The sequence below is a fragment of the Pezoporus flaviventris genome, unplaced genomic scaffold (assembly GCF_033815535.1).
Source record: "Pezoporus flaviventris isolate CSIRO_AGI_PZ_B2104156 unplaced genomic scaffold, CSIRO_AGI_Pfla_v1 ptg000021l, whole genome shotgun sequence".
In the NCBI taxonomy this organism is placed as follows: domain Eukaryota; kingdom Metazoa; phylum Chordata; class Aves; order Psittaciformes; family Psittacidae; genus Pezoporus; species Pezoporus flaviventris.
Window position 1 is genome coordinate 8,120,195 of NW_026892569.1, and position 24,580 is coordinate 8,144,774.

Consider the following 24,580-nt stretch of genomic DNA (forward strand, 5'->3'; position numbering starts at 1 on the left):
TCTTTGCATGGTAAAAGTTACATACTAAAGCTGCCTAAAGATTCTACATTAGCAGCAAACTTTTATGCTAAGAAGGCATGTTTGAATGATCACATGAATGGTTTGAAGGTACATTTACTGCATTCAGTGGGTACAATCAATTGTGCAATAGGCATATTCTTAAACGAGTAGTATTGTTATTTAAATAAGTACAGTGCTAAATTTAATTATATATACTGTTAGGCCTCATAAAGCATTTCATTGCTCTCAAATGATCTCCCACAGTTCCACTCGCTACAAATCCGTAAACTTACAAGAGTTTCTTTAGTAGAAATAAGCCTTTTCTGTGGCTCCAGATGACCTTGAATTAACAGTGAGGTAAATGCCTTTAAGACTAGAAGGTGTAAATACAAGATATGATAGGCCACTGCTTACTTCTGTAACTGTACATTCAGTACCACTGATGTAAACAATTCTTTTACGGTATGTCTTGAACAAGTGAATTAAGTTGAACTTAGCCACTCCTGGCTGTATGTAAATTTACTAAATTCCAGTACCCCTCCTGCTTTGGCGCATGCTGTGCTGCATGTCACATGCTGTGATGTCTAATATACATGTGCACATCTAATTCAATCTAAAGCCTGTAGAAATAAGTGCCCTAAATAGCAAAGCATGTGTGACACTTTGAAATTGTGCTATATGCTGAATTCATCACAATGACAGGTTCTTATTTTCACCAAATGTCAGGGATCAGAGCTTTGCATATGTTAGAATGAAATACTATGTGGGTAAGGGTTATGAATGCCAGCTTTAAGCTCTGGATAACTAAATTCTTGCCTGAGTTTATTTATGTATGTATGTATGTATCTATTCATTTATTTTGGAATTTACTGGAGACTGTGCTAATTAGTGTTTCTCATTTATTCTTACAGTTAGGTATTCATGGATATGCTTTTGCAATTACAAACAATGGCTACATTTTGACTCATCCAGAACTTAGGCCTTTGGTAAGAAAGCTATTTACTGATGTATTTTATTTAGCTATATATGCTGCATTTGTTTTTCTTTTAATGTGAATAGATTAACATCAATTAAAAAATTAAATACAACAGACCAGTTCATGGTGCTTTGTTATTCCTGGTAAATTTATGTCTTGAAACAAAAGTTACCATGAAAAAAGTCAAGGTAGATAAATAAACAAATTGTTTCTGCAAAAGATGCAGGCCTCCATTACAGCAAAATAGCAAAGCCAGAAATTGCTATAATTATGTTCACTTTACATTGAAGCAGAATGTTCTATTGCTATGTAATAACCCCTATTTGTCATGTTAAAGTGTTAAAGCTAATTTAATATATGTGCAGAAACTTCAATAAAACATATTCTTAAGCAGAATAGCTGCACAAGGGATTTTTGTACTAAAAGAGAGATAGGAGCAAATTTTACCTTTAGTTTCCCTTATCATCTTGTTTGCATTAATCACAGCAAGAAGAATAGATTTGCCTGTTACGCAAATGTTTATCAGCTTAACACCCCAGAGAATTGGTACATTCTTGATCGCATCATTGTTTAGGAACAGCATTTGCAAGTGTTCCATCACTATCAAATCTTAGCAAAGCATCGGTATTAGTACTTCCACTGCTGTGTACACATGGAGGCCATATGTATTTTTCACTTCAAGCAGTGTCTGATTTCAACAACATTTTAGTAGAAAACAGTACTATTAATTGGATTGATAATTTCATATAAAAATTACATTATAGAAAAGCATGATTTATTAAGTCATTAGCATATCTGATGTTTTCATTCAGCAAAAGGATTTGTCTTTCTAAGACTTGGGCTAGGAATTACACACTTCATTAACATCTGTGTTTACACTTACTGTTTCCCATTTATTTTTTAACTGGAGTAGAGCTTATGAATAGTTCAACAGGGGGACTTCCGTGAATGGAAGAACATTTTCTCAGTAACATCACTCTAAAATGAACAGAGCAAGCACAGTACCTTGGAAGGAACTTTAAAATAAATGATTTGTCCATTTATCCATTCTTCCATGTTCTTTCCTTTTCTGACTGAGATGACTTGCTGAGGTTTGTCTGGTAACCACGAGAGAAGAGGCAGGAATAGGGGCTGTGTAAGACCTCCTTAGAGCACCTGAATTGTATACAAAGATTCTTAATGCACCTTCAGATCTTTACTGCAGCATCTTCGCTGCTTTACCTCAGCCTGCTTGTCCATACCAAGTGACTATTTTTTGTAATTTTGCTGTTATCAAGCTGGACCATAGAAAGGATCTAAAAATTGCTTAAACAGCTGAAGTTACAAGTGCACTGACCAGATCTAAAGTTTGACTGTCATAGCATTCTGTATCTTTCCCAAAAATTTGCTATTTCAAAATTTATATTAGACCAGTTATGTTAATCTACCTTAGTGGTTAAAACGCTGCAATAAATGTTGTTGTGCTTTAATTTAAACTTTTAATATTAAACTTTTCTTTTTTGGTTGTGGGAAATGTGTGGGGAGCAGTCTTCAAAATTAGCAACTACCTTCAGAATATTTTTTTCTTAGCTCTGTATGTATTAAAATCCATGTATTTTTCAATATTTTTCTAAGTTGCATATAAATGCATTGTTTTTTTATAGCATTCTCCAGTTTTCGTAATACTAAGGTCATGACTTGGTCTTGATTCCTAAAATGCTTTTGAAATCTTCAGGTATCACAAGTACATCTGGCAGCCTATATTTGCAAGCCGTAGTAATATATCGTTGAAAATTCCCTATGTACCTCACAAGAGTTTGACAATACATGCATTTGATGTACTGTCTCTGTTTCTTCTGGCAGATTACTTCCTTCAAAAATATTAGTATGTATTCATTACAGAATAGCTATTTTAATAAACAGAAGGTAATGAAATCCAGCAACAGAGGGCAGCTTTAAGTTAGACTGACAAAGGGTGTTACCCTCTTTCCTTATTTCTGTTGTGGTGATGTGTTTTAATGAGGGAAAGGGTGGTTTTCTGTTACTACCCCTCACGTAGGGTGCACCTTGTGGGCACTTATTTCATTACCTTATACAACAGACGCATTTTAAAAATACAAATGCTGGACAGCAGCCTGTAAGCTGTCAGCTGCGGGGAACTTGTGATATATTCACGATCTGTTCATTCCTTTTTTTCTGGAAGAGTAATTTTTTAAGTCTGGGTTCTGTCAGTAGTGTGTAACTGGAATCTTCTGTTGACTTCAGTGGAGTTTTTGAGAGCGAAGTGATTGCTGTCTTTGGCCCTTAGACTAATGTTGCAGGCCGAATCCTGCTACTGTTGTAACTAGTGGCAAAACATTCCATGAAATCTGTGACAGTAAGTATGTGAAGATACGCATGTAGGACTGGAACTGGATCGTTCACCAGGGATAATATCTAAAATTATTTGGGCGGGTTAGAGTTTACATTCAAATTACTTTAATTACTGACCTGATCCATGCTGGTTTATATTGCGATTGTATTTTCCCGTGGTGACATAAAGCTAGAATACTCGTAGACTCCAGAGTTACTAACGGCAGCGGCCATATATGTTAGTTCTGAAGCTGACACACTGCTTTTTAAGGAACTGTCTTATGGGACACTGAGCAGACAGGCAGGATAGTAAACAGCCGCTGAAGAAGAGTGTTTCCTGTTGCACCAGATTTTTATCTTACCCTGACCAGTATATTTAATCATTTGTGCTGATTACCCTATTGGGTTTATGTTTAAAAATGTTTTTCTTGGAGATTTCCTCTGTTTCTCCTGCCTTTTTTTTTCGTTGTTGAATAAACTTGGCTTTCAGTTAGGATGACTGGTTGTGTGCACATGGAGTAACTGGAGGAAGAGGAAGAAAAGTCCTTTCTAGATACATTCAAAGGTACTTTCACACGTTTAAGACAGTCGTTGAAGCAGCTCCCAGACTTCTAACTCCGTGCTGGCTGTGGGTTTTCAGGGGTGACTCTTGCCATGGAGGGAGCAGAAAGAACCTTTGATTACATTCTTCTGTTACTGGATCGATGAGTCTTGACAAATAACTTAATAAATCATGATAATCACGGAATAAGGAATCCCATGGAAATTTGCTTTGGAGAGTGAAAAGAGATAGCTTTCAAGGCCTTGCCAATTAAACGATCGACTGTAAATGACGCCTATTTCATATACACTGAAACTCTTGATATTATCTCCCTTCCTTTTGTTGCCCATCTCTTTCCCAGGCCGCCTTAGGCTGCTCCATCTTGTTCCCCCAGCGATGACCGGCTGACCTGTCAGTGACCTACCCCGGGCGCCGCCGACACCGCTCCGGAGCGCTCCCGAAGCCATGAGCCGTGCTCTCGGCGCTGGCTCCCGGCCCCGGCCTCCGCCGGCTCCCACAGGGTGGGCGGTGCTGCCGGGGCTGCGCTGCGGGGCGGCCGCCATGGGGTGGCGCCACAACACCGCCGAGGGCGCGCCCTCCCGCGGCCCCGCGCTGCCCCGCCGGCGGAGCCGGTGTGTGTGTGTGTGTGTTGCAGTTACTGCTGCGGTTAGAATGCAGAAAGTCTACTGAGATTTAAGTAAAAAAAAGCCTTTGTCACAATTCTGCTGTGTTTCAAAGCCTTTTGGGGGGGTTGGGGGTTTTGGGTTTGGTTTTTGGGTTGTGTTGTTGTTTTTTTTGTTGGACGGTGAATGTGTGCGTTTTAAACGGTTTCACATTCACACCGTTCTTAGGGTGCATTTCCTACCAAAAGTACGCCCATGGTACGCAAGACACTATGGCTGGTGGTAATGACATTTCGGTTTATTTGGGTTTTTAATATTGCTATATCAGGATGCTCCTGAATGCTGCAATTTGACTAAATTCTGGATTTTTACCGAGTAGTGTTTTATTTTTCCATGAGAGATTGTTTTAAACAGTATGATGTAATTTGGAATTTTATATTTAGTGTAAAACCACACCTTACTCTTTAGGAAAAAAAAAACCAAACAGAATTGTTTGGGCGTTCAGAAGTGAATTTTGAGATTTTCAAGGCAGTAACTTGGTTTCTGGGGCTGCTTGAAACATGTACATGAGGACAAAGTCTTTCCCAGCAGTGGTTATGTGTGATTGAATTGCTTGCCTTTCAGGATCCTGTTAGCACTTGCAGTGTGCTAGGTACTACTCCATTAAATTTTAAAATGCATAATGTGTCATGATGATGTTACATTTAGCCAAAGAAATGAGCTTACTGTATGTAAAGAAAAAGTAACAAACAAGCGATAATATACTTCTAAAGTACACTGAAGTACAGTATTATTATTATATTAATTGTGGCTGATGGCTCATTACTGTAACTGTCATTGTGTTGTCTGTTATGTGTTGGTGCCAGAGGAAAACTCTTTTCTTTGGAAAGTGTAATGGGATTACAGAGAAATTAAGGAATGATACTGAAAGATGAGTGTCTGCCACAGTCAAAGAATGACACCTTCCTGAATCTTACCTGGTGTTAGGGGTTTGTACCCTTGCCTCTCAGTCCTAATATTTGTGTGGTTTGAAATGAATAATAGCAAGGTTGCAAGTAGATTTTGTGAAGACTGTGGCTTTTTGATTCATAGTCAGCAATGGAATTTATAGTTTTATTCAGGGAGTAAAGAGGGATTTCGTTTTCAGTAATTATTAGGTTCATTTAGGATAGAATACTTGAACTTCCTGAACAAGGAGCTCAAATTCCTAAATTAAACATGCATTTAAAGGTAAATACCTGTTACAGAATAAAATTGCATCTTTTATTCAGATTCTACCTTTTTTTTTTAATAAATGTAAACTAAAGAATGTGGTATGACTTACGAATTAATCTAATAACATCCATGATGACTAAGGATTTTCTAATATTTCTGAGTTTAAACCAAAATTCTCTGTCTCTCTGAGAAAATTGAGGAATGTATTCATACTCTCAGTATAAGCTCTGTAAGGCTAGTAGTAGTGATTTTTCAATGTACATGAATGCTCTTTTTATCACTCTAAACCGATTCATTGCTTTCTTTAAAATGATGCACATCTTCATTTAATTTGACTAGTTTTAATAGGGAAAGTTACACACAGAAATCAAAGCCAATGCATGCATCACAATACCCTCACCAAAACATATTGGTGGTTTAGCTGCCAAAGTAACCATTTTAATCTCATAATGTTGACTGTCACAATATATTGTATTAGGCTAAAGGACCTGGAGTATTTAAAGATTGTCAGATCAATATTCAGTTCTTTGTAGCTGTAAATTCTGGGGGAAAAAAAACCAAAACAAACCTATTTCTCCTAACATAGAAAAACAGAGAAATCCAAGTCTCAGGGGATACATTAATGCCCCACTTAAGCAGTGTTAGCCTTTCATAAGCAGCAAATCTCATTTCTCTCTGGGGAGTCCCGCCTGGAACGTAAGATAACCTACACTTACCCTTGCTTTATTCAGCGACTCCATAAAACTCTACAGCTGTAGCTGACAGGAGAATATTTAAATGATTTGAACAGTGTAAATGCCTAACATTCATTTAAATAACTGAAGAATGCAATCACTTGAATGCCAATGATTATTCCTATTGGAGTTTACATTTCAAAAAAGACAGCCCATCTGAATCCCTGTGAGAGCATTAAATTGCTATCTAATTAGAAGCGCAAAATTACATATATTTAAAAGATAATTAAAGGTTTGAAGGCTGTTGAATAACTGGTTGTACATATAAATGAATCACTGAAAATTTATTAGCAATATGTGAAGCTTTCTTTTATTCTTTGCTTTCAGCTTTGAAGTTAGGTATAACTGAGCTCATGGGTTTAAGTCTGGTAGTATTAAGATAAAGGCAGATGTTTTTAATTATTTCTACTCAACCCCCAAATAATTATAAGCAGCTGCCAGTTTTGCATAATCCCAAATGATAAGGTCCTGAAAATGCAAATAAAATCTTAAATGGAGGGATTGTTTTTTTCAGTGGAGGAAATCGCATACATGTTGCATTGCTAAGCAACTGCAATCCACCTGAAAATATGAGCTCAGCCCATGTACTCTGTCCAGTTTGTAGGTGTATTTTTGTATTTACTTTTACCTCCATATATTTCCATATTTTGTTATATCAGTTTAAACATTACTGCACCATTTGTAATGCGAACATGGGTTATGAGTAGGCACGGTAATTTAGATACATCTGACATGAGAATCATTTTTTTCCTATTACTTTGCAAGATAGTTCTTTGTACACAGTACATCAAATTGATCCTACTTTTTCAGTGCCTGGAAACTTAGAATTGCATTATTCTCTTTTCTCTAGCAAATGAAATGGCTTCTGTTGTCAGCTTTTCTCTGCAGTGCAAATTTTATGTTGTGGCAGTTTTCCCTGCCATCTGGCCTGAAAAATCAGTTCAAGATAACTGTTTTCTACTGCCAACCATAACCTAGGAATTTCTTGATTAACAACTTAATAGGCTTGTCATGAAAGTCTGCCTTTGGAAAGGGAAGTTGTTCTTCCTAAGAAAATCAAGATATTATGTTTCTAATATTAAAATCAGGAGCTTTGTGTAGGAAGCAACTTAGTTTTGACTAGACACCTGTCAGTGTTCTACATGTTCAAGGTTAAGTGCACATCAGTAAAAGGTCATCTGAGGCTGCAAACTGAATGGAAATTGTGAAATAAAAGTATCACAGAAGACAAATCAGGATCATGTGAGCAGGAAAAAAAATCCAAATTAAATAAAGAGCTTAAAAGCCAAGCAGTAGTGATTTACATTGCGATAGGATGCTGCTTCACATGTATCCCCAGGCAGAATGTTTTGGATCTATGTAGTTCATGATGAATGAAAGCTCAGTCACTTGGAGATGTTATATAAACAGTTGAATCAGGAAAGGGAAATTTGCTGTCGTTTTCTCGTTTGGGTATTATTATTATTATTAATATTTTTATTATTATTGTTTCTTTGTTTTGTTTTGTAATGTCAAAGTATGAATCAATCTATTGAAGTGATCTCTTCCCCTGTATTCTCATGACCTTTTCTATTACCTTATCTTTGTCCCATACTATGTAAACTCTTAGCATTTTATGATAGAAATATTATTTTATTAATGGACTAATGTTGAAGGACTTAATCCACATTTAAAGAAATTTTCAGTTTTGAATTATTACAATCATTGCTGGAAATTAGGAAGGAAGCGCCCCTGTCCCCTTCCTTTCTGTGCACATTACAGAAACAGATGATTCTGCTCTGAAAGTTGGTGTAAAGAGAACTTTCCCCTTGCAAAGTGTCGTGGTTTAAGTGTGACCCAGTACCGATTTATGCTGGGATGGATAGCTGATAAAGTTCTCAGTATTTACTATTGCATTGACCATGTAAAGTCAGCTGCAATGCAGTTTCCATTTCAAACAGCTGCAGTCTTTGCATTACATCAATTGGAGCTACACCAGAGAACAAACTAGTGATGTTAGTGTCCAGAATCTTAGAGAAGGGAAGTACCTGAATAACTAGCTGGACCAGGGAATTGCAGTAATGACTGTGTATTCAGTCTGCATCTGTTTATTTAAAACCATATGCAAAAATGTGTCATTTTAGATAATGATGCTTTTCCTCATATATTTGTTCATTCAGCGTTTCCTATCAGACTGGAGATAAGAATACCTTTACAGGACGGCTTGATGTCAGTTACATGCAATTGTATTTTGTATTTAATTTTGTAGAATTCAAGTTCAACAAAACATGTTCGCATATGTGCAAGTTCATCTCTTCTAAACAAAAGAATTGGGATAATTCCCAAATCCTTTTTAGATTAATGCATTATCCTAATTTTGTAGTACTAATCCAAAAAGATGAAACTTAATCAATTGATGCTATGTTTTAAAATTGGAGGCATTTTTTTTAGTTCCTGATTCCTTTCTTTTGTATATAGGATAGAAGTTTGACCATGAAGAGGTTTCCTTTAGAATTATTTTAACTCTTTAGCTTTTGGTTGTTATTTAGTACATACTTTGTCACTATAATATTTTCTCACAGATGATTCTACAAGTGTGGCTAAGCAAGCTTGCTAAAATCTATTGGCACTTCCAAGACTGCTATCACAGCAACTTCCTCTCTCCTGCCTCCCCATTATCCAGATGGAGCATGTCTGAGAAACTCCAATCACCTTAGACCCAAGGCTTGCAGCTGTTAAGATGTAGCTTGCTCCCTCTGTGATCAGATTGCTACACTCTGACTTTCTAAACACGTGGCAGGTCACATTCAATGCAGATGGTTTGGGACTGCTCATGTTAAAAAAAAAAATAAATAAAATATCAAAGCAGAGAGTTTAATAATGGCACATGTAAATGCTTGTATATGGGGTGGTGAAAAAATGTGACTCAGTCTTTAAACAGTACCTGTCACATGTTGCTTGAATCAGCCAGTGGTATAAGAGTTTGGCCAAGCCTCAAATAAAAGATACTGAGTAAGATAAAGCTCATTCTAATGACCAAACAAAATAGTTTCCAGTGTTTTTTTCCACAAACAAAAATACACTGGACCTATCATGTAGTTTTGAGCAGACAAAAAGATTCTTTTTTGCAGTCATGATAGCTAAAAATTTTCCTCCTACACTCCCTGTTCTCTCGGAGGTTAACTGCTGCATATTATCACTGTACTTTTTATACTGGCCAAAGCAGATTAACAGCACACAATTTAAATCTAACTCTTTTCCTCATACACTTAAATCAGAGTAACTTGGTAGAGATCCTAGTTTCTATCTTTCCCAGTGGGTCTCTTAATAACTTGTTTCAGTGCTTTGTAGTAATCTTGCAGATGGGTTTGGCTTCAGCCTCCAATCAGTATGTTATACTTAACCCAGTAGTCTCAGAGATAAAAAGATTAGGTTTGCTACCGGAGAAAAAGATACAGACAAATGCCAGTTTTAAAAGCTGATGAGTTGCTTCTATGTCCATGTGTAACTTTTACTAAGGAATTAATGAATCAATAAAACTAGAAAGAAGCTAGAGAAGCATGGCCAGTTGAACAGTAGTGTTATGAAGTATTTTGTATTTGATCCACTAGCATTTAAGTTTTAGGCCCTACTTACATAAGCATAAAGATATGTAAATTTACTGCTGGGAATAAGGTAGTATCTTCATGAAGATAAGATTTGTGAGCAAAGTTACCCAGATGTACAAATAATTGCTTTTTTTTTTTTTTGTATTCTGTCCTTGCTGGAAGTTTTTTTTTGTTTTCCCTGCCACCTTTTTTTTTGCACCATAACTTAAATCTGCTCTTACTGAATTCCTGTGTAGGCAATTGAATGATACCCCTAAAGCATAATAGCTGAATTGAAGATTTAGGCATCTCAGTACTTTACTAGTTCCTGTCCTAAACGTGTTTAAGAACTGCACTTTCAGTTCCTTTCAGTGATTATAGAGCCTAACCTTTGCTTGAGTATTGGGATTTTGGCTTTGTTTCTGCATATTTTAAGGCATGAATGCTTCCAATTCTGGCTTTGCTGCAGAACTTTGAATGTTTTATCCAGCTCTTCCTTTGATTGCTTTTGGTTTTGGTTTTTGCTGTTAGAGTGCAAGGTGTGGAATCTGTATGATTAAAATAGATACAAACCCCATAACCAGTATTATGCAAATGGTTTGCCTTTTATTTGAAGCCTACTTCTGCTGTCAGACACAAAAGATCAACTCCTATTGTCATAAGTAAGGATTTGCACATGTGTCTGAAAATGCAGTATAGCCCAGAAACTCTTCAACATCTGTGTGTAAGGATGTAATTAAATATTGGAACCAGTACAGGAGTTGTTTGCTCTACTCAAATGATCCCAGCTAACTTCTATGAGACATTTTTCAGGTCTCAGTATTTCAGAGCTTGCCTGTAACCATTTCTATACTAGAAGGATTAAAACAGATCAAAGATTTGCTTAGTTAATTGGTGCAGCTGCAGAGAGTAGACATAGTTACTTCTAGTAGAGATAAAAGATAATGTTGATATAGCTGCAGCCATAATGAAAGGCTTGCTAAACATTAGCTACAAAAAATCAAGCCCTGCTAATGAACCGGATGTTATCCTCTCATATTTTATTCTTGCTAACTATATTGGCTGCAAATTTTGTACTTTAGTATTTGGATATAGTTATCTCCTTCAATATCAAAGCTGTCATGTAGCAAGAATTAATGGTTGTGCTGAGCTGCTTGAATTCACAGTCTAGTGTATAAGCATGTGCTGAAATTCTTTACATTTCTCTGCCCATCTGTTGAATACCATTAGCCCAGAAGTAAATAACCTTGTTGTTACAAGAATTGTGGCTTCTAGTGGAGAAGAAGGGGCAAGAAAAAGCACTGAAAGTACTTTTCAATTGCATCTGCATGAATTCTCAGAACTTAGTCTAAGATTTACACCAAGAAAGTTGCTAGCATTTTTGTTGTTCAAAAGAAGAATGCTAATTGAGTCAGGATTTTATTCCACATTCCCGAAATAATAATCTTAGAAATAATTGAAGTATCCAGGTTGTTATGAGCAACAATTAAGGAGGTTCAGTGAAGCCTGTGCTGGAAGAAACTTTAAAATGCTACCAATATCACAAAATCTCTTTTCCAATAGTCAGTATTTTTAAAAGTTTGCTGTTCTTCAGGAAGATTTTGTCATCCCTGGCTTTAAATACTGTGGTCTACAAAATCAACTGTGGATTCACGTCCGAATCTTTTAATTTACGGAAGAGAAAAGTCAGGATGGGAATGACCTTAATGCTCAGAGAGCAAGTTTTTCTTTGGCCTTTCTTGTTTCTCTGTAATCTGCAGAATGTGATTGAAAGTTCCTGCACCAGTGGCCCCAGTGATAAATTGGCTGTTTCAAATACTGACAGGTTTGGTTTATAGTATAGTTGGTCCTGCCCTGAGGGAGGAGAATTGGCTATATATACTGCCTTACAGGTGCATTTTCTATGCTTCTATGATGCTGTTGCTGGGGATTCACAAGAGCAATTTGGGGATTCCTTACAGTATCCCAATGGCTCCTGTCATACTTCATAGAAAGACTTGTGGTTTTCCCTCCTGTTTATACGCATCGTAAGAGATAAAAGACCACATTCACATTATGTTGATCCTCTCCCAGCTTTATTTTTTTCAAACAAATTATCATAATTTTTCTTAACCATTCAGATTCTTTATTCATAGATCTTTTTAAATACTTTTTTTTTCTTCTTCCACCAAGCAAGGTTTTTGTTCTTACGCTAGTTGGCTCTCTGATTTTCAATGTGCAGCAGAGGGCAGAATTTCCTATGTTATAAACACCTTGGTGTCAAATCAATTTGTCACTAAAATGTTTTAAATGTTTGTGATTTACAGCGTAACAGTGTCTAGTGATAAAATCACATAAATTATCATTACTGTTACTTTTTCTCCCATGAAGTTGTAGTTAAAATGTAGTATCAGCAAATGTTAACACCATACTTCCCAAGACTTGCATCTTATCTTGTTTAAAGAGAAACGGGTAAACATTTTGTTGATAAGATTATAGTAAATATCACTTCCTGTACAGCTGAAAGAGCTAGTTTGAGATATTTCACATAAACTAGAAGATCAGTGTTTCATGTGTTCTCCATGTGGGAAGAAGGACATACAACTGCCAGGTTTGAATTCCAGTGCGTCCATCAAGAAAAGCTTTGTATTACGGCAAGAGATCATACAAATAATCGTGTGGTGTCGGTTTTTAGTACATGGATAACACTCATGAAGCAATACGGTGTACTTTGTAGGAGTTAAACTGCCTACTGTTATGTGTATTACGTACAATCAGCATGCATCCATCAAATTTTTAATATGTTCTGGTGAAAAATCTATATACATATAAACCAGGATGTGCTAAGTATTTCACCTTTTTTATGCCAGTATGAAGAGGGTAAGAAACGAAGAAAGCCCAACTACAGTAGTGTGGATCTGTCTGAGGTCGAGTGGGAAGACAGAGATGATGTGGTAAGTGATGTGTTTAAAAACCCTGTCAGAAGACATTGTTGCATCCCACTACCTGGAAACTGTTTAAGTAGTCATTAGAGAGGACTGCTTTCAGAAAGGAAAAGGCAATAGACCCTTTATTCAGAATTTTATAACTGGTTTGTATTGATTCTTCCTTACATATGCATTTACTGCAAACAGAGACTCTGTATCTTTGATAAAGCTCAGTACCCTTGCATTCTCCATCCATCCCATTGTGTATTTTTGCATAGTGCTAGAGAAAGGAATAGAATATCTCTTTAGGACTGGCACAGACAACTGCTGAAACTGAAATGAAGGAATGATTTTTAACTTCTTTCCATGAGTTCCCTCTTTCCTTAATGTAAGTAATGAGAGCTGTTCTCCTTAATGTACAAAATCTAAAAAACATCAGACGAATAAGCAAAATTGGATTCTTTGACCTCTGTTCTGAGCACAGATTCAAACTCCTAATTTCAGACATATGGGTAGCTGCAGAAGCATGTGTTCTATACCTATCAGCTGTTATGCACACAGTCCATTCCGTTAAACTAATTTTTCAATGCTCCATCTACTCTGTAGTTCACTCTTACCTTTCAGCCTTTGCCTTTTCTGCAGTACTGTATCAAAAACTTTCCTTATGTCCATGGCTTAACCTTTGCCTGGTCTTTCTGTTACTTCCTCAATAAATCTGATTTGTTAGGCATGATTCGTTTTGTGTGAATCAGTGCTGACTGTCCTTAATTAAATTGTAACTTTCCAGGTGTTCCCCCTTTCTGTCCTGTAATTTAGTTTTTCCCATAGGTCCCCTACTGCTAAAGTCACGACTTTGTGTCTGTATTTTTCATAGATGTCTCCTCAATCCCTTCTCAAATATCAATACTTTGTTAGCTTCTCTCAAGTCCCTTGTACTTCTGCTTTTCCAGAGAGGTTTTGAATATATCCACTGAAGGTTCCCATGTTTACTTTGTCATGTCCTTCTGAAATCTGGGATGGATCACGTACGACTGTCCCTGGAGTCTTGTCAGTCTTCAGATGTCCTAATTTCTTGATCCCTGTTCTGACATAAGTCTATATTTTCTTTCTCCCTTACAAAATATATATCTTACGTTCCTCCCTCTCTCCCCCCCATGTCTGTTTCATCGGGTGATAGATTATCCTCATCCTCTCCTAGGAGGCCATCTTACTTCCTTATTTAAAGTTTTGTGTTGGAGTGCACAGTCAAACTTTTAAAAATGTTTCTTTATAGCTTTGTGCAGTTTTCTATGTGTACTCTATTTAAGGCTTCCTCATTAGATTTTCATATACTGTAGCAGCCTTCTGCAATCTTGGCAATCACATTGACTTCATATTTTATACCTTGCCTTTTATCTTTGATCACGTATTACTCAACCAGTTCTCTGCAAATGACCTTTAAAATTTTCCTCTCTCCTTTCAAATGTTATCACTGTAGTTAAGTACAGCTTTCAAACCTTCATGATTTTTATTATTTCTCTTTTATCTGTTTTTCTTTTTCCATTTTTATATCTTCCAAATACTTTTCTGCTTAATTTTTAAAGTTTTAATCCCCATTTTTCATCATATTTTAGTAGAAATTCAGAGTTTTAGTTAATTCCTTGAATAATACCCATCAATGCTAATAATTCATTAGTGCATGCCTGGATAAGCAGGCATTCTTTGATAAATAATCCACCAATAGGTAGGTTTTGTAAAACAGCCTACACATCTGGTGTTTGTTGAGTAGTGACCAAGTGTTATCTGAAAAAAACAGCAAGTTAAATATTCTAGAAAAAGGTGTTAACATTCCAAATGTTGTCCTAATACTTCAGCAATGACACAGAAGTGGAGACCTTCATGCACATATCTAAGTAGAAAAAATGCAATGTCAAACAAATAATATTTTTACAACTATTTTTAAAAGTGAGGTATGTCATTACAAGTTTGTTTTCGCGTGAAATAATATGTAAGTCATTTGGATCATGTTACTAAGACCTGCAGAGGGGCTGATGGTCAGAAACACTAATAGAAGAGTAAAATAGAAGATGCAAAATAAAGTAATATTGGAGCTACAGGCAAAGTTGTTGGCATTAGAGCTAGAATGAAAATGGAATTTGAGGGAAGTTCTGTAGATTACTGTAATGAAATCCATCTATTTATGAAACTTTTGTGATGTGAGCGTCCAAATGAGTGTCCAAAAATGTAGGTTATTTTTGTTAATCTTCTGTAATAAGTGATTCCTTAATGTTGTTATTTTTGAGTGAAAATGGTAAATATTCTGTAAGAGACTTAAAAGTTTGTGAAGTAAATTACTGACTTGAGAGCTACATGTGGCTGTGCTTCACCCAAAGCCCTAGATTTGCCAATCTTGATTTTTTCCAACCTTGGGTAGTAAAGCATTGTTTATTCAACTGTAGAGGGAAAGAATCAATGTATTCACGTAGCTGCTTTTAATAACATAGGCTACTACTGGTGTATTTTCCTCCCACGGATCACTTATGTGGTAGCTGATTAAGGTATTTTCTTACTTTTTACCACATAAATTTAATGGCTACATAGTTTTCCAAGAATATAGAGTGATGTCATACTATAACAGTGAAACTGGGTTTTTAGAAATTGATTGGAAGATATTTAGTTGAAGGAGTAATACATATTGCTCAGAAGAGGTAAAGAAATAGGCTTTCTCTAATCATCCAGTAAGGAAACGGTGGCAGACCTAAGGATAGATTTTTTTTCACTTTGAAATAGAGTCAGTGTAAATATATATTTATCTGATCATTTTCCAGGTTAACAGTACTTGCTATCTTGCTGTTACTGCATTTTACTAGAAATAGAAATCTTAGCATCAGCTTATTAAACTGTGTCTTCCAGCAAAGTCTGGGAATGCACAGTACCAAAGAGATTCAGATAGATTGGACAAAACCATTTTTCTCATTAACTAACTTCTTAAAATTCTTATTATTATAATTTCTACCTGAATGCAATATTTTTTTCCAAATAAAAAAGACCATGAATGAATATTTTGGGGCTTGAAGCCAACTGAGGCAGTACTTATTTTATGCATTTGAGGAGGGAGATGAAACTGCAGAAGAGCTGAGAAACCAGATTACAAAGCCAAGAAATGTAATCACAGCAAGGAAAAAAAGAAGAAGAAAAGTAAGACTTTAAATCCCACATGCAGACTTGATCTTAAACACTACTGAGAGTTTAGAGGCCCTTTTTGTAAATCTATGACTTGCCTGAGGCTTGTGGGAGGAATGGGTCTTAGACAACTGCAGGCACCAATAGGAGAAAAATGAAAACCATGTTAAAGATAAATCGAACTGTTCTGTAAATGTTAGAAAGTAGATGGTTAATTAAGACCAGCTCTCTGAGTCCAAAACCACAAAACTTAAAATAGGAAACTATTTCCAGAATTGCTTATTATGTATTGTTAAAAAAAATCTGCAGTAAAATATATGCTTTACTTTATACAGGCCTCCAGCTAAAAATTTTTCTTTTACACTCACTGACAGAAGAGTAGGACTGTTAATTCAAGTCTGGATGCCCTAGAATTAAATTTAAAGAGCTGCAAAGTTTGCAGTTTTTGATAGGTCAGCCACACTCAACTTGTTCATGAGAATAAAACCAGATACTTCACTGCCAAGTTTGGCCGTTCTCTTCATTCCATACTAACTTGGAAAGCCTGCAGAGTGCACTGATACAGCTATCTTCAGTTTTTCATTAAAATCTGACTGAATTGCCCAGTTTGGCAATTGGGCAAGTACTGGAGAACAGGAGATGTTTATTCAGCAAGAACACAATGTCCAAAATTATGTTTAGACAAGCAATAGAAGAGACATAAAAATTTTGTCAATATTATTCTGCATTTTGAATATCCCTGAAGAGGGAGTGTGAATTGATCAGTGATAGTGGAATTTTCATGTGAAAGATTTATAGGTGCTTCTTACCACAAAACGCAAAGGAATTACTTCTTCCATCTAAAAGCATTCAAATAAAATGTTTCCATATATGGGTGGTATGACTGCTACATGGTAACTTTCTTATTTCTTCCCTAGAGTCCTGAACTGGTAAAAAACCAAAATCAAAACACTAAGGCTGAAGATTTCTCAAAACCCATGTCTTTTCATTCTTCCCTTCCAGCCCAGAGAGCCTGCTCTCAGACCAGCAGTGTCTGGGTCGTGTGGGATACTGCAAAACATTTGGGATTTTTTTTACTCTTCATCATCCTGGCATGATCAGCTAAGAGAGAGGCTGTGTCAGCTGGTACCCTCTTGGAGGAAGGCTCTTCTTTCCTAGAGAGCAAATGGGTGTGCTGAGGGAAGACTTTTTATAGGTTGTGTGTGAGGGACTTTGCGGCTCAGATCTGTGAGACTGCAGCTCATGTAGAGGCTAGAAAAAAATGACTAAAAAGAGGTGTTTGTGGTAATCTAAAAAGTAACAGACTTAACTTGCAGAGCAGCAGGTAGATCACTGTGTAAAAACCCTTTCTCATTTGTTTTATGTTTTTTCCCTAGCTGCTTTGAGGTTTTGGTTTGTATGGTAATGAAACCTGGTTTTGAAGGGGATTTAAAAGTCTTTTGGATGAATTGAGAGGGAGTGGTCCAGGCCAATTCTTAAAGCTGTGACTGACCTAGGGCTTCCATTACAGAGGTAATATTTGTCATGTTGAAAGGGCACCTGGACATCAGTGGACAATCCGAGGGAATCACAGAGCGCAAGCTGTGTACTGCTATTGAAACAGGTTACTGATCAAATGGGCTGTCATTCTTTTACTAGTTCTAATTTCTGATGCAGATAGGATGCAATTTAGGATGCAGCCCCATGTAGGGTATCGAGCAGAAGCAGAATGAATAATGTAGGTTAAGTGGGGGTTTCTCTTTTATGCTTTGTTATTATATGTATAATTGTCAATGTATTTAAACACTGGGCCCTTGTCTAACATCAGCAAAATCCAGTTGGGAACTTGGTCCTTATCTTCCTATGCAGTAACTGCAGAATAGTAGTCAGTTACACTGTTTATCCCTTGTCAAATTCAGATTAGTACACAAAGAGGCATTTTACTATGAAGAATGCTGAAAACTTACCTAAAGTTGTGTGGCAGGAGTCTTGGCATATGCAGTCAATAATAAAATCTGTAAGAGGGTTGTACAGAGTGTAGTGAGGATGAATAAATGAAGAAAACTAAGTACTGCTTCGGCTAAAAGAGTGTACCAGAGAGCTCAGAGTTGAAAGAATTACAGAAAATGCAAATAAAGGAATTGATGTGCATTTCCTTTCATTTCAGCTTCGAAATGCAATGGTCAATCGGAAAACAGGGAAATTCTCAATGGAAGTGAAGAAGACAGTGGATAAAGGGGTACAATGTATAAGATATTATTCCAACTAAGTATAAAGCAAGCAGTTCATTTTTTAAAACAATTTTAAAGATTCCTATAAATATGATTCACTGCAGTATGTTTTTTTCACTCACAGAATGTAAACATTGTCATTTTATCAGTGACTAACCACTTGATCTTTTATACATTTATGATAGCAAACTAACTTCTTCCTCCCTCCCCTTCTGACTTTCTTGTTCTGAATCTAGAAGCGGGTATTGGTGATGACAAATGACTACTATTATACAGACATCAAGGGTACTCCGTTCAGGTAGAGCTGACCATAATAAATGGGCATTTCATCTGAGTCATTGGATTTGCATTTATACAGAACTTGTGAACTCATTGAAAGCTCATCAGCAAAAGTTGACAATGAAATATTCCTGGACAATGCTGAAAATAGCAAGGAAAAGGAGCCTACCAGCATGCTTTTAAGCTTTTCCAGGGATGGAAAGTTTGTGCAAGCTCACACAGTCAAACTCACAGTGTTTGTCATGGCTTACGTTTCATTAAAAAAATATTCAGTTGAGGTTTACATTGAACGAAAGGCTTTTGCAAGTACTTGGAGAGCTATAAATACTATAATCCATTTAAGAAACTACATATTGAGCCCCATTTTGATTTTTTTCCACAACAAAAATGTAATGTAAAATGAGATAGTATTTCACTTCCAATTTGAGGTTTGGATATTTTGTTTCTCTGAACTACCTTCAGTGTATTTGTATAACAAAAACTGAGTAAGTCAGCCATATTATTTTGGCATGCATCTTAGGAGGAAAAAAAATGAAAAGAAAGACAGGAAGTCACTTTTCATATTGCTCATATTTGAATTAAAAATAATCCATTAATAAAAGAACGTTAACTGTACCTTACGCTTAAAGCAGGAAGCTTATAGTTGCAATACTCAACTGAAATTTTCTTCAATGGAACCATTTCACAGAGCTTGAGATACATTACACATAGGCACATTTGTCTGATCTCTAATGCATGTGTTTATTGTTAAAATTCACACACGGGTGGTAAAACTCAGTGAGGTCTCTGGGATTTTTTTATTGTTGTTTGTGCTTTTTTTGTTTGTGTTTTTTTTTCCTGTGGCAATGTGATTCTTACCCTATTCGATAAACATATATATGGGGCTACATATATGCATACAGTAAGTTCTGATTCTTAGGACAGAAATATAGCAGGAAAACTGTTTTGCTTTTTTCTGTATCTAGTTTTGATGGGTAGGAGTACAGATTCAGGAAGACAGCAGGGCAAGATTTATTAAAATATACATTGTAGTGTCAAAAATGTTTACTGTTCAGCCCATTTCCAGATTGAGCTGCTGATTGCGGCATGTGTACTCTTGGAGTTGATGTCTCTACATGTACTTAAAGTATCAGCCCATGCATTTCCAGTGTTACTGATTATCGGCAGATTCCTAGACCAATATAATCCCTTTGAATGAATGAATGCCAGAAGATACTCTGTGTGTTTGTTCAATAAGAAAAGGCATGGGATCCCCTAGCCAATTTATTAAACTTGCATAGTTTAAATGGGAGACTGAAAACCAGACCAAACTGGGTATATAACTGCTGACAATTTATGAAGCTGGAGTTAATGCAAAAAAGTTAAACTAGCTAAAAATGTGAAACACAGAAAACTTAGTCTAAGAGGACTCATGATGTTGTCACATATAAAGTTCTTTTCCTCTCAGTAGCTCCATTGATTCCCATACTTACATTCTTTCTGAAGAGCTTAGTCTGATGTACAAAAAAATGTCTCCCTCATTGTAAGGCCCTGTTGAAGGCTCAGCTGAAGAAACCTCATGCTGGGTGAACAGCAGTGAGCTGAGAGGAGCTCGTTTATTAGTTTGCCAGAGAATAATGGTTTAGAGCACCTCTAAGCACACATAAATACAACCAATTGTTACAGGCACATCAGAACTGAAACAGCATTGAAGCAGCCAGTTGAACAATATATATGATCAGTGAGGGTTTTGAAACAAACAGTTTTAAAGTTAATCACAGTACACTAGCTGGCAATGTTAGAAATTAAAATAGCTCTGAATGTCTGTTACTGTTTGTCTCACAGTTTTCAAGGTCTGCTTTATTTCTCTGCACAGTTTAGGTGTGGCTCTCTCGAGAGGACATGGAAAATATTTCTTCAGAGGGAATGTAACAGTAGAAGAAGGTAAGATACCTACCTTCTCATGTTGCTTACACAGTAGTTTTATTGTTGGTTTGGTAGACCTAAAGCTTGCATGTTTGTCTGCAGATTATGTAAGGTAATTAGATTTTTTTTTTTTTAAATATCTTACTTCATGGGATTTTTTTCCGTCATTTTATTAAGCATGGTCATTGTTCGTAAATCTTTAGATGGGAATCATTTTCTGTCTTCCTCTCTTAGTGTTCCAGGTAATCACTCGGGGTCCAATGTTAAGCATTTGTGGTGTTTTCTGAATGAAGCAACCACTAAGAGCACTGTAGTGGTTCTGGCTTTTTTGTTCAGGCTATACATTATAAACTTTTTCAGAGCTGTAACTACTTTGTCTACAGGGATTTACATTTTGCATGTTTATATTAACAGCAGAAGCAGCCAGGGGAAGGACTGTCTGTCTTTATGGTTTTACTTTTTGATAAGTCCACGATTAAAATGACTGGAGGCATCAACTGTGAGTGGTGATAAAGTAGTTTGACAACGAGATCAAAATCAAAGGTTCCTGAAGGTGAAGGAAGAGGCATTTCAGAAGAGAGAAAAATGGGTTAAGAAGTTTTAGCAGTTACTGAGCAAAAACTGTTTCAATAGAGGAATGCTTCCTGATGTTATACTGAAGTCTCCGTTTCTAATTCTGCTTCTTGTTTTGTCAGTGCTGTTAAATAAGACAGTTAATTTCTTCAGGCATTTGTTCCTCAGCTGTATTTTGGGACATGAATATGTTCCTGTACCCAGGAGAGATTTAAAAATAAATGCTTTGAAGTTTGAGTCCCTTGCACAGCAAATACATGTCTAGATAGAAAGAGAGCACAGCAGGAGACTTGGAGGTGCTTATTCTCCAAACTGTTCCAAACGTCCCTTTTACCTGTTTTCTTTCACCAACCATTCATCTCAGACAGTCTTGTCTGATGTTTCCTCGTGGGTGCAGCACCAGAAATGTTAACATAGCTGTTATTGATTCTTTTCTTCCACTCTTAGCTTCACTGATTCTCTGTCACTGGCACCTCACTGTCCTTTCCAAGGGTTCTAATTATAGTTTTAGTTTTGACTCCTCTGCTTTCCTGAATCACTGTAGCTCTGTCCTTGTTTATTATGTACTCTGGGGGTTAAACCCAGACCCTGCCTTCAAAATCCTGTTTGGTTATTGTCTATTGACAAGTGTTTTAAGAGTTTTAAAAATTGCCAAAGTACATTTTTATTGAGCTATATAATTAATGATATAGTTCTTATTTACAAGTATTTGCATGACCTGTTAGTACAATAAACCTATTCTGAACAATCCTTTAAGTTGCTGTTTGTGTTCGCGTGCTGTGTACTTAGGTTTTGAGGGAATTATTCTTTTTAAAGACTTTTTTCTTCTAAAGAGAACAACTTTCATGAAATGTGAAGTATGTATTTTAGCATAAAGAACTTTACTAGGCAAATAGAGCAAGGGAGTATGAGTAGGAGACAGTTACCATTGTGTATTTCCTTTGCTCAAGTTTTCTTCTAAACTTCAAATGTATCATATGAGTAATTTGTATGAGTAAAACGTAACAGCACAAAAAAAAAGGTTTTCCTACCTTTTCAGTTTTAGATATGATTTAGTTGGCTTTTGCCAGTTTGTTAGACCCTGAAGTGTACTTGAACATAGTTTACTGTGATTTATTATGTTGTGGTAATAATGCACTTTCCAAGAAGTAAGAGTTTATGTTATGGAGTGTATGTAAATAACCATCTGTTACCCAGACTGTTCCCTAAATAACCCATTATTATTCCTGTTACAGGTTTGCATGATTTAGAACACCCTGATGTATCTTTAGCAGATGAGTGGTAAGCCTTAAACAAAGCATGAAATTTGTGTTTGTTATCCTTCTTGCTTTCATATTGTTTGTGCTTGCTAAGCCAAATTCTTTATGTTCAAAGACAAAGAGAGACCATGCTTATACATATTAACATCTTAATGCTTTGACAACATGTTCACAGGTCCTATTGCAACACTGACTTACATCCTGAACACCGTCAAATGACTCAGCTAGAAGCAATTAAACGCTACCTCACAGGAAAAGAGCCATTGCTCCAATGCAAGTATTTTGTTGAATACACGTGTAGTAGGCTTTACTCCAGCTAAAATGTTGCACTGAACTTCCTACAAAATGCAAAGCTACTTAACTTAAACAGGGATAAGTTAAGATTGGATTGCTTGGCTGTTGTCACTTTGGAATTTCATTTGGTTTTGAACTCTTTCCAGTGTATCAATAAAGATATTGATGACTGACTTTTCCAGTAAACAATATGCCTGAACCAAGTTTCCAAGTTTCTGTTCAGATGGTGTAGCTATACTGTGCAACATTATCATTCCATCTGTTTTTGTAAGTTTAACATGATTGGTCTGAATCAAGCCTTGGATCATGCTTCTAAAGAATATGCCAAATATTTCACGAGTATTTTGGGGAGAATGTGTATGCAATTAGCATTTCTGAACTGTAAAGCAGAATACAAAACAAACCATCAGACAGATAAGTGTATGTTTTGTCTATTTGCAGAAATGTAGAGCTTCTGTGGCTGTTAGTAGACCTAATTGTTTTAGTTAGTCTTGTCATATACAAATGTGAGCATTACATAATAAGTACATGAATGTGTTACATGAAGTAAAGAATTTTATTTTTCTTTTTTGTTTTAACCAAAATTTTTTGTCAGTGCACTGAAATGACACAAAAAAAACCCTGCATTGTGGTAAAATACTATGTAATATTACATAGTAAATGTTTAATAGTGCACAAATTTGGAATGCATATCACAGATTAAACATAGTACAGTATAAAGAATTATTTACTCATCTAAAAAAGTTCCACTTTATATGCACATATGTTTACTGATTTTAATATATTGTAATAGGTGATAAAGAATTGATCCAGGAAGTGCTGTTTGATGCAGTTGTGAGTGCACCAATTGAAGCTTATTGGACCAGTCTAGCATTAAATAAATCAGAGTAAGCAAGCTTTATGTTGGTCATTATGTGTCATTCATGGCTACATCTTTAATAGTTATGTTTGTGAATGTAAGAAATCCTAATATGAATGAAAATGTTATATTAGCCATCTGATCCTAAATACCACTAATTTTGAGTTCAGTGTTAAGTGTTTATGTGTACATAACAATGGTTACTTGTAAGACTACCTGATATAACTAATGAAATTGCATTCTATCTGCGACTTATAGTTTTAAGTATTTCTAACAAGCAGTTTAGAGTAACTGAGAAATATAATGAAAAATTTACCAAATTTGTTGATGGGATTGGTAATTTGTCTCAAAGCAAATTATATATGGAAAAACTTGCACTAGTAAAGTAAATAATATATTTAATTCTTTTGGTTGGTTGGTTAGTTTGGTTGTTTTCCAGAACTGACTAGAATCTAGGTTCCTGTTACAGATAATCAGGATTAACTCCTCCTTTTTAGAGTTTGCTTTACTTCATTTATTTTATGATGTACGAAGGTGTTAAGTAACAAAATGTGAGATATATTAAAGAAAACAAGTGTTGAGATTAGTAGCTTGCATGAAGTAATGTGGTTGAAGGGCAATTCTGGAGAGTATCCTTATTATATTTTGCTAAATTTGAACAATTTTAAAGTTGAATGAAAATATATATGCTGTAAAGCACATACTCATATTGAATGAGTAAAATCAATGTGATAAGGTCTGAGTCATCAAACTAAGGATTAGCCAGTCGCCACTTAGAAGATAAAGAAATTGTTGCATGCTAATATGTTGTAGACATTGCTGAATTTATATAGAGGTTTAAGGATTCTTTGAATCCTCCTGCACAATGAAATAACAGATGCAGTAAACACAAGGAACACAGCTGTGGAGAGACACTAATAGGAGACTTTTGATCCCCTTTCATGTTTTGACTTACACAAATGAGACAGGACATTTTTTGAAGAATGAAGTATGAGACAGCAAGATGGCCAAGACTATGGTCCCGGTAATATGACTGAAGTTCTTGTACCCATACAAGAACTAGTTTTAAAGTAGCTAGTTTGGTACTGACAAAACACAGTAAGAGCTGCGCCTGAGCTATGTGCCACTTTTTTTTCATAAGGTCTAG

The 24,580-nt window shown here is 36.0% G+C and overlaps 1 protein-coding gene and 1 long non-coding RNA gene across 5 annotated transcripts in view; one reads left to right on the plus strand and one right to left on the minus strand.

The window, feature by feature from the left end:
- The window catches only part of LOC133270559 (uncharacterized), a 985,299-nt gene that overhangs the window by 860,403 nt on the left and 100,316 nt on the right, over positions 1–24,580 (minus strand). The gene's annotated exons all lie outside the window — the stretch shown is intronic.
- The window catches only part of CACNA2D3 (calcium voltage-gated channel auxiliary subunit alpha2delta 3), a 448,379-nt gene that overhangs the window by 336,709 nt on the left and 87,090 nt on the right, over positions 1–24,580 (plus strand). For all 4 annotated transcript variants that reach the window (XR_009743824.1, XM_061455854.1, XM_061455855.1 and 1 more), the window contains 8 exons: positions 912–986; positions 12,836–12,919; positions 18,201–18,272; positions 18,501–18,562; positions 20,399–20,466; positions 22,257–22,302; positions 22,456–22,553; positions 23,368–23,461. Coding sequence is in view for 3 of the 4 variants with exons in the window: in XM_061455854.1 (XP_061311838.1) it covers positions 912–986; positions 12,836–12,919; positions 18,201–18,272; positions 18,501–18,562; positions 20,399–20,466; positions 22,257–22,302; positions 22,456–22,553; positions 23,368–23,461 (599 nt within the window). In the remaining variant the exon portion in view is untranslated. The remainder of the gene's footprint in view (positions 1–911; positions 987–12,835; positions 12,920–18,200; positions 18,273–18,500; positions 18,563–20,398; positions 20,467–22,256; positions 22,303–22,455; positions 22,554–23,367; positions 23,462–24,580) is intronic.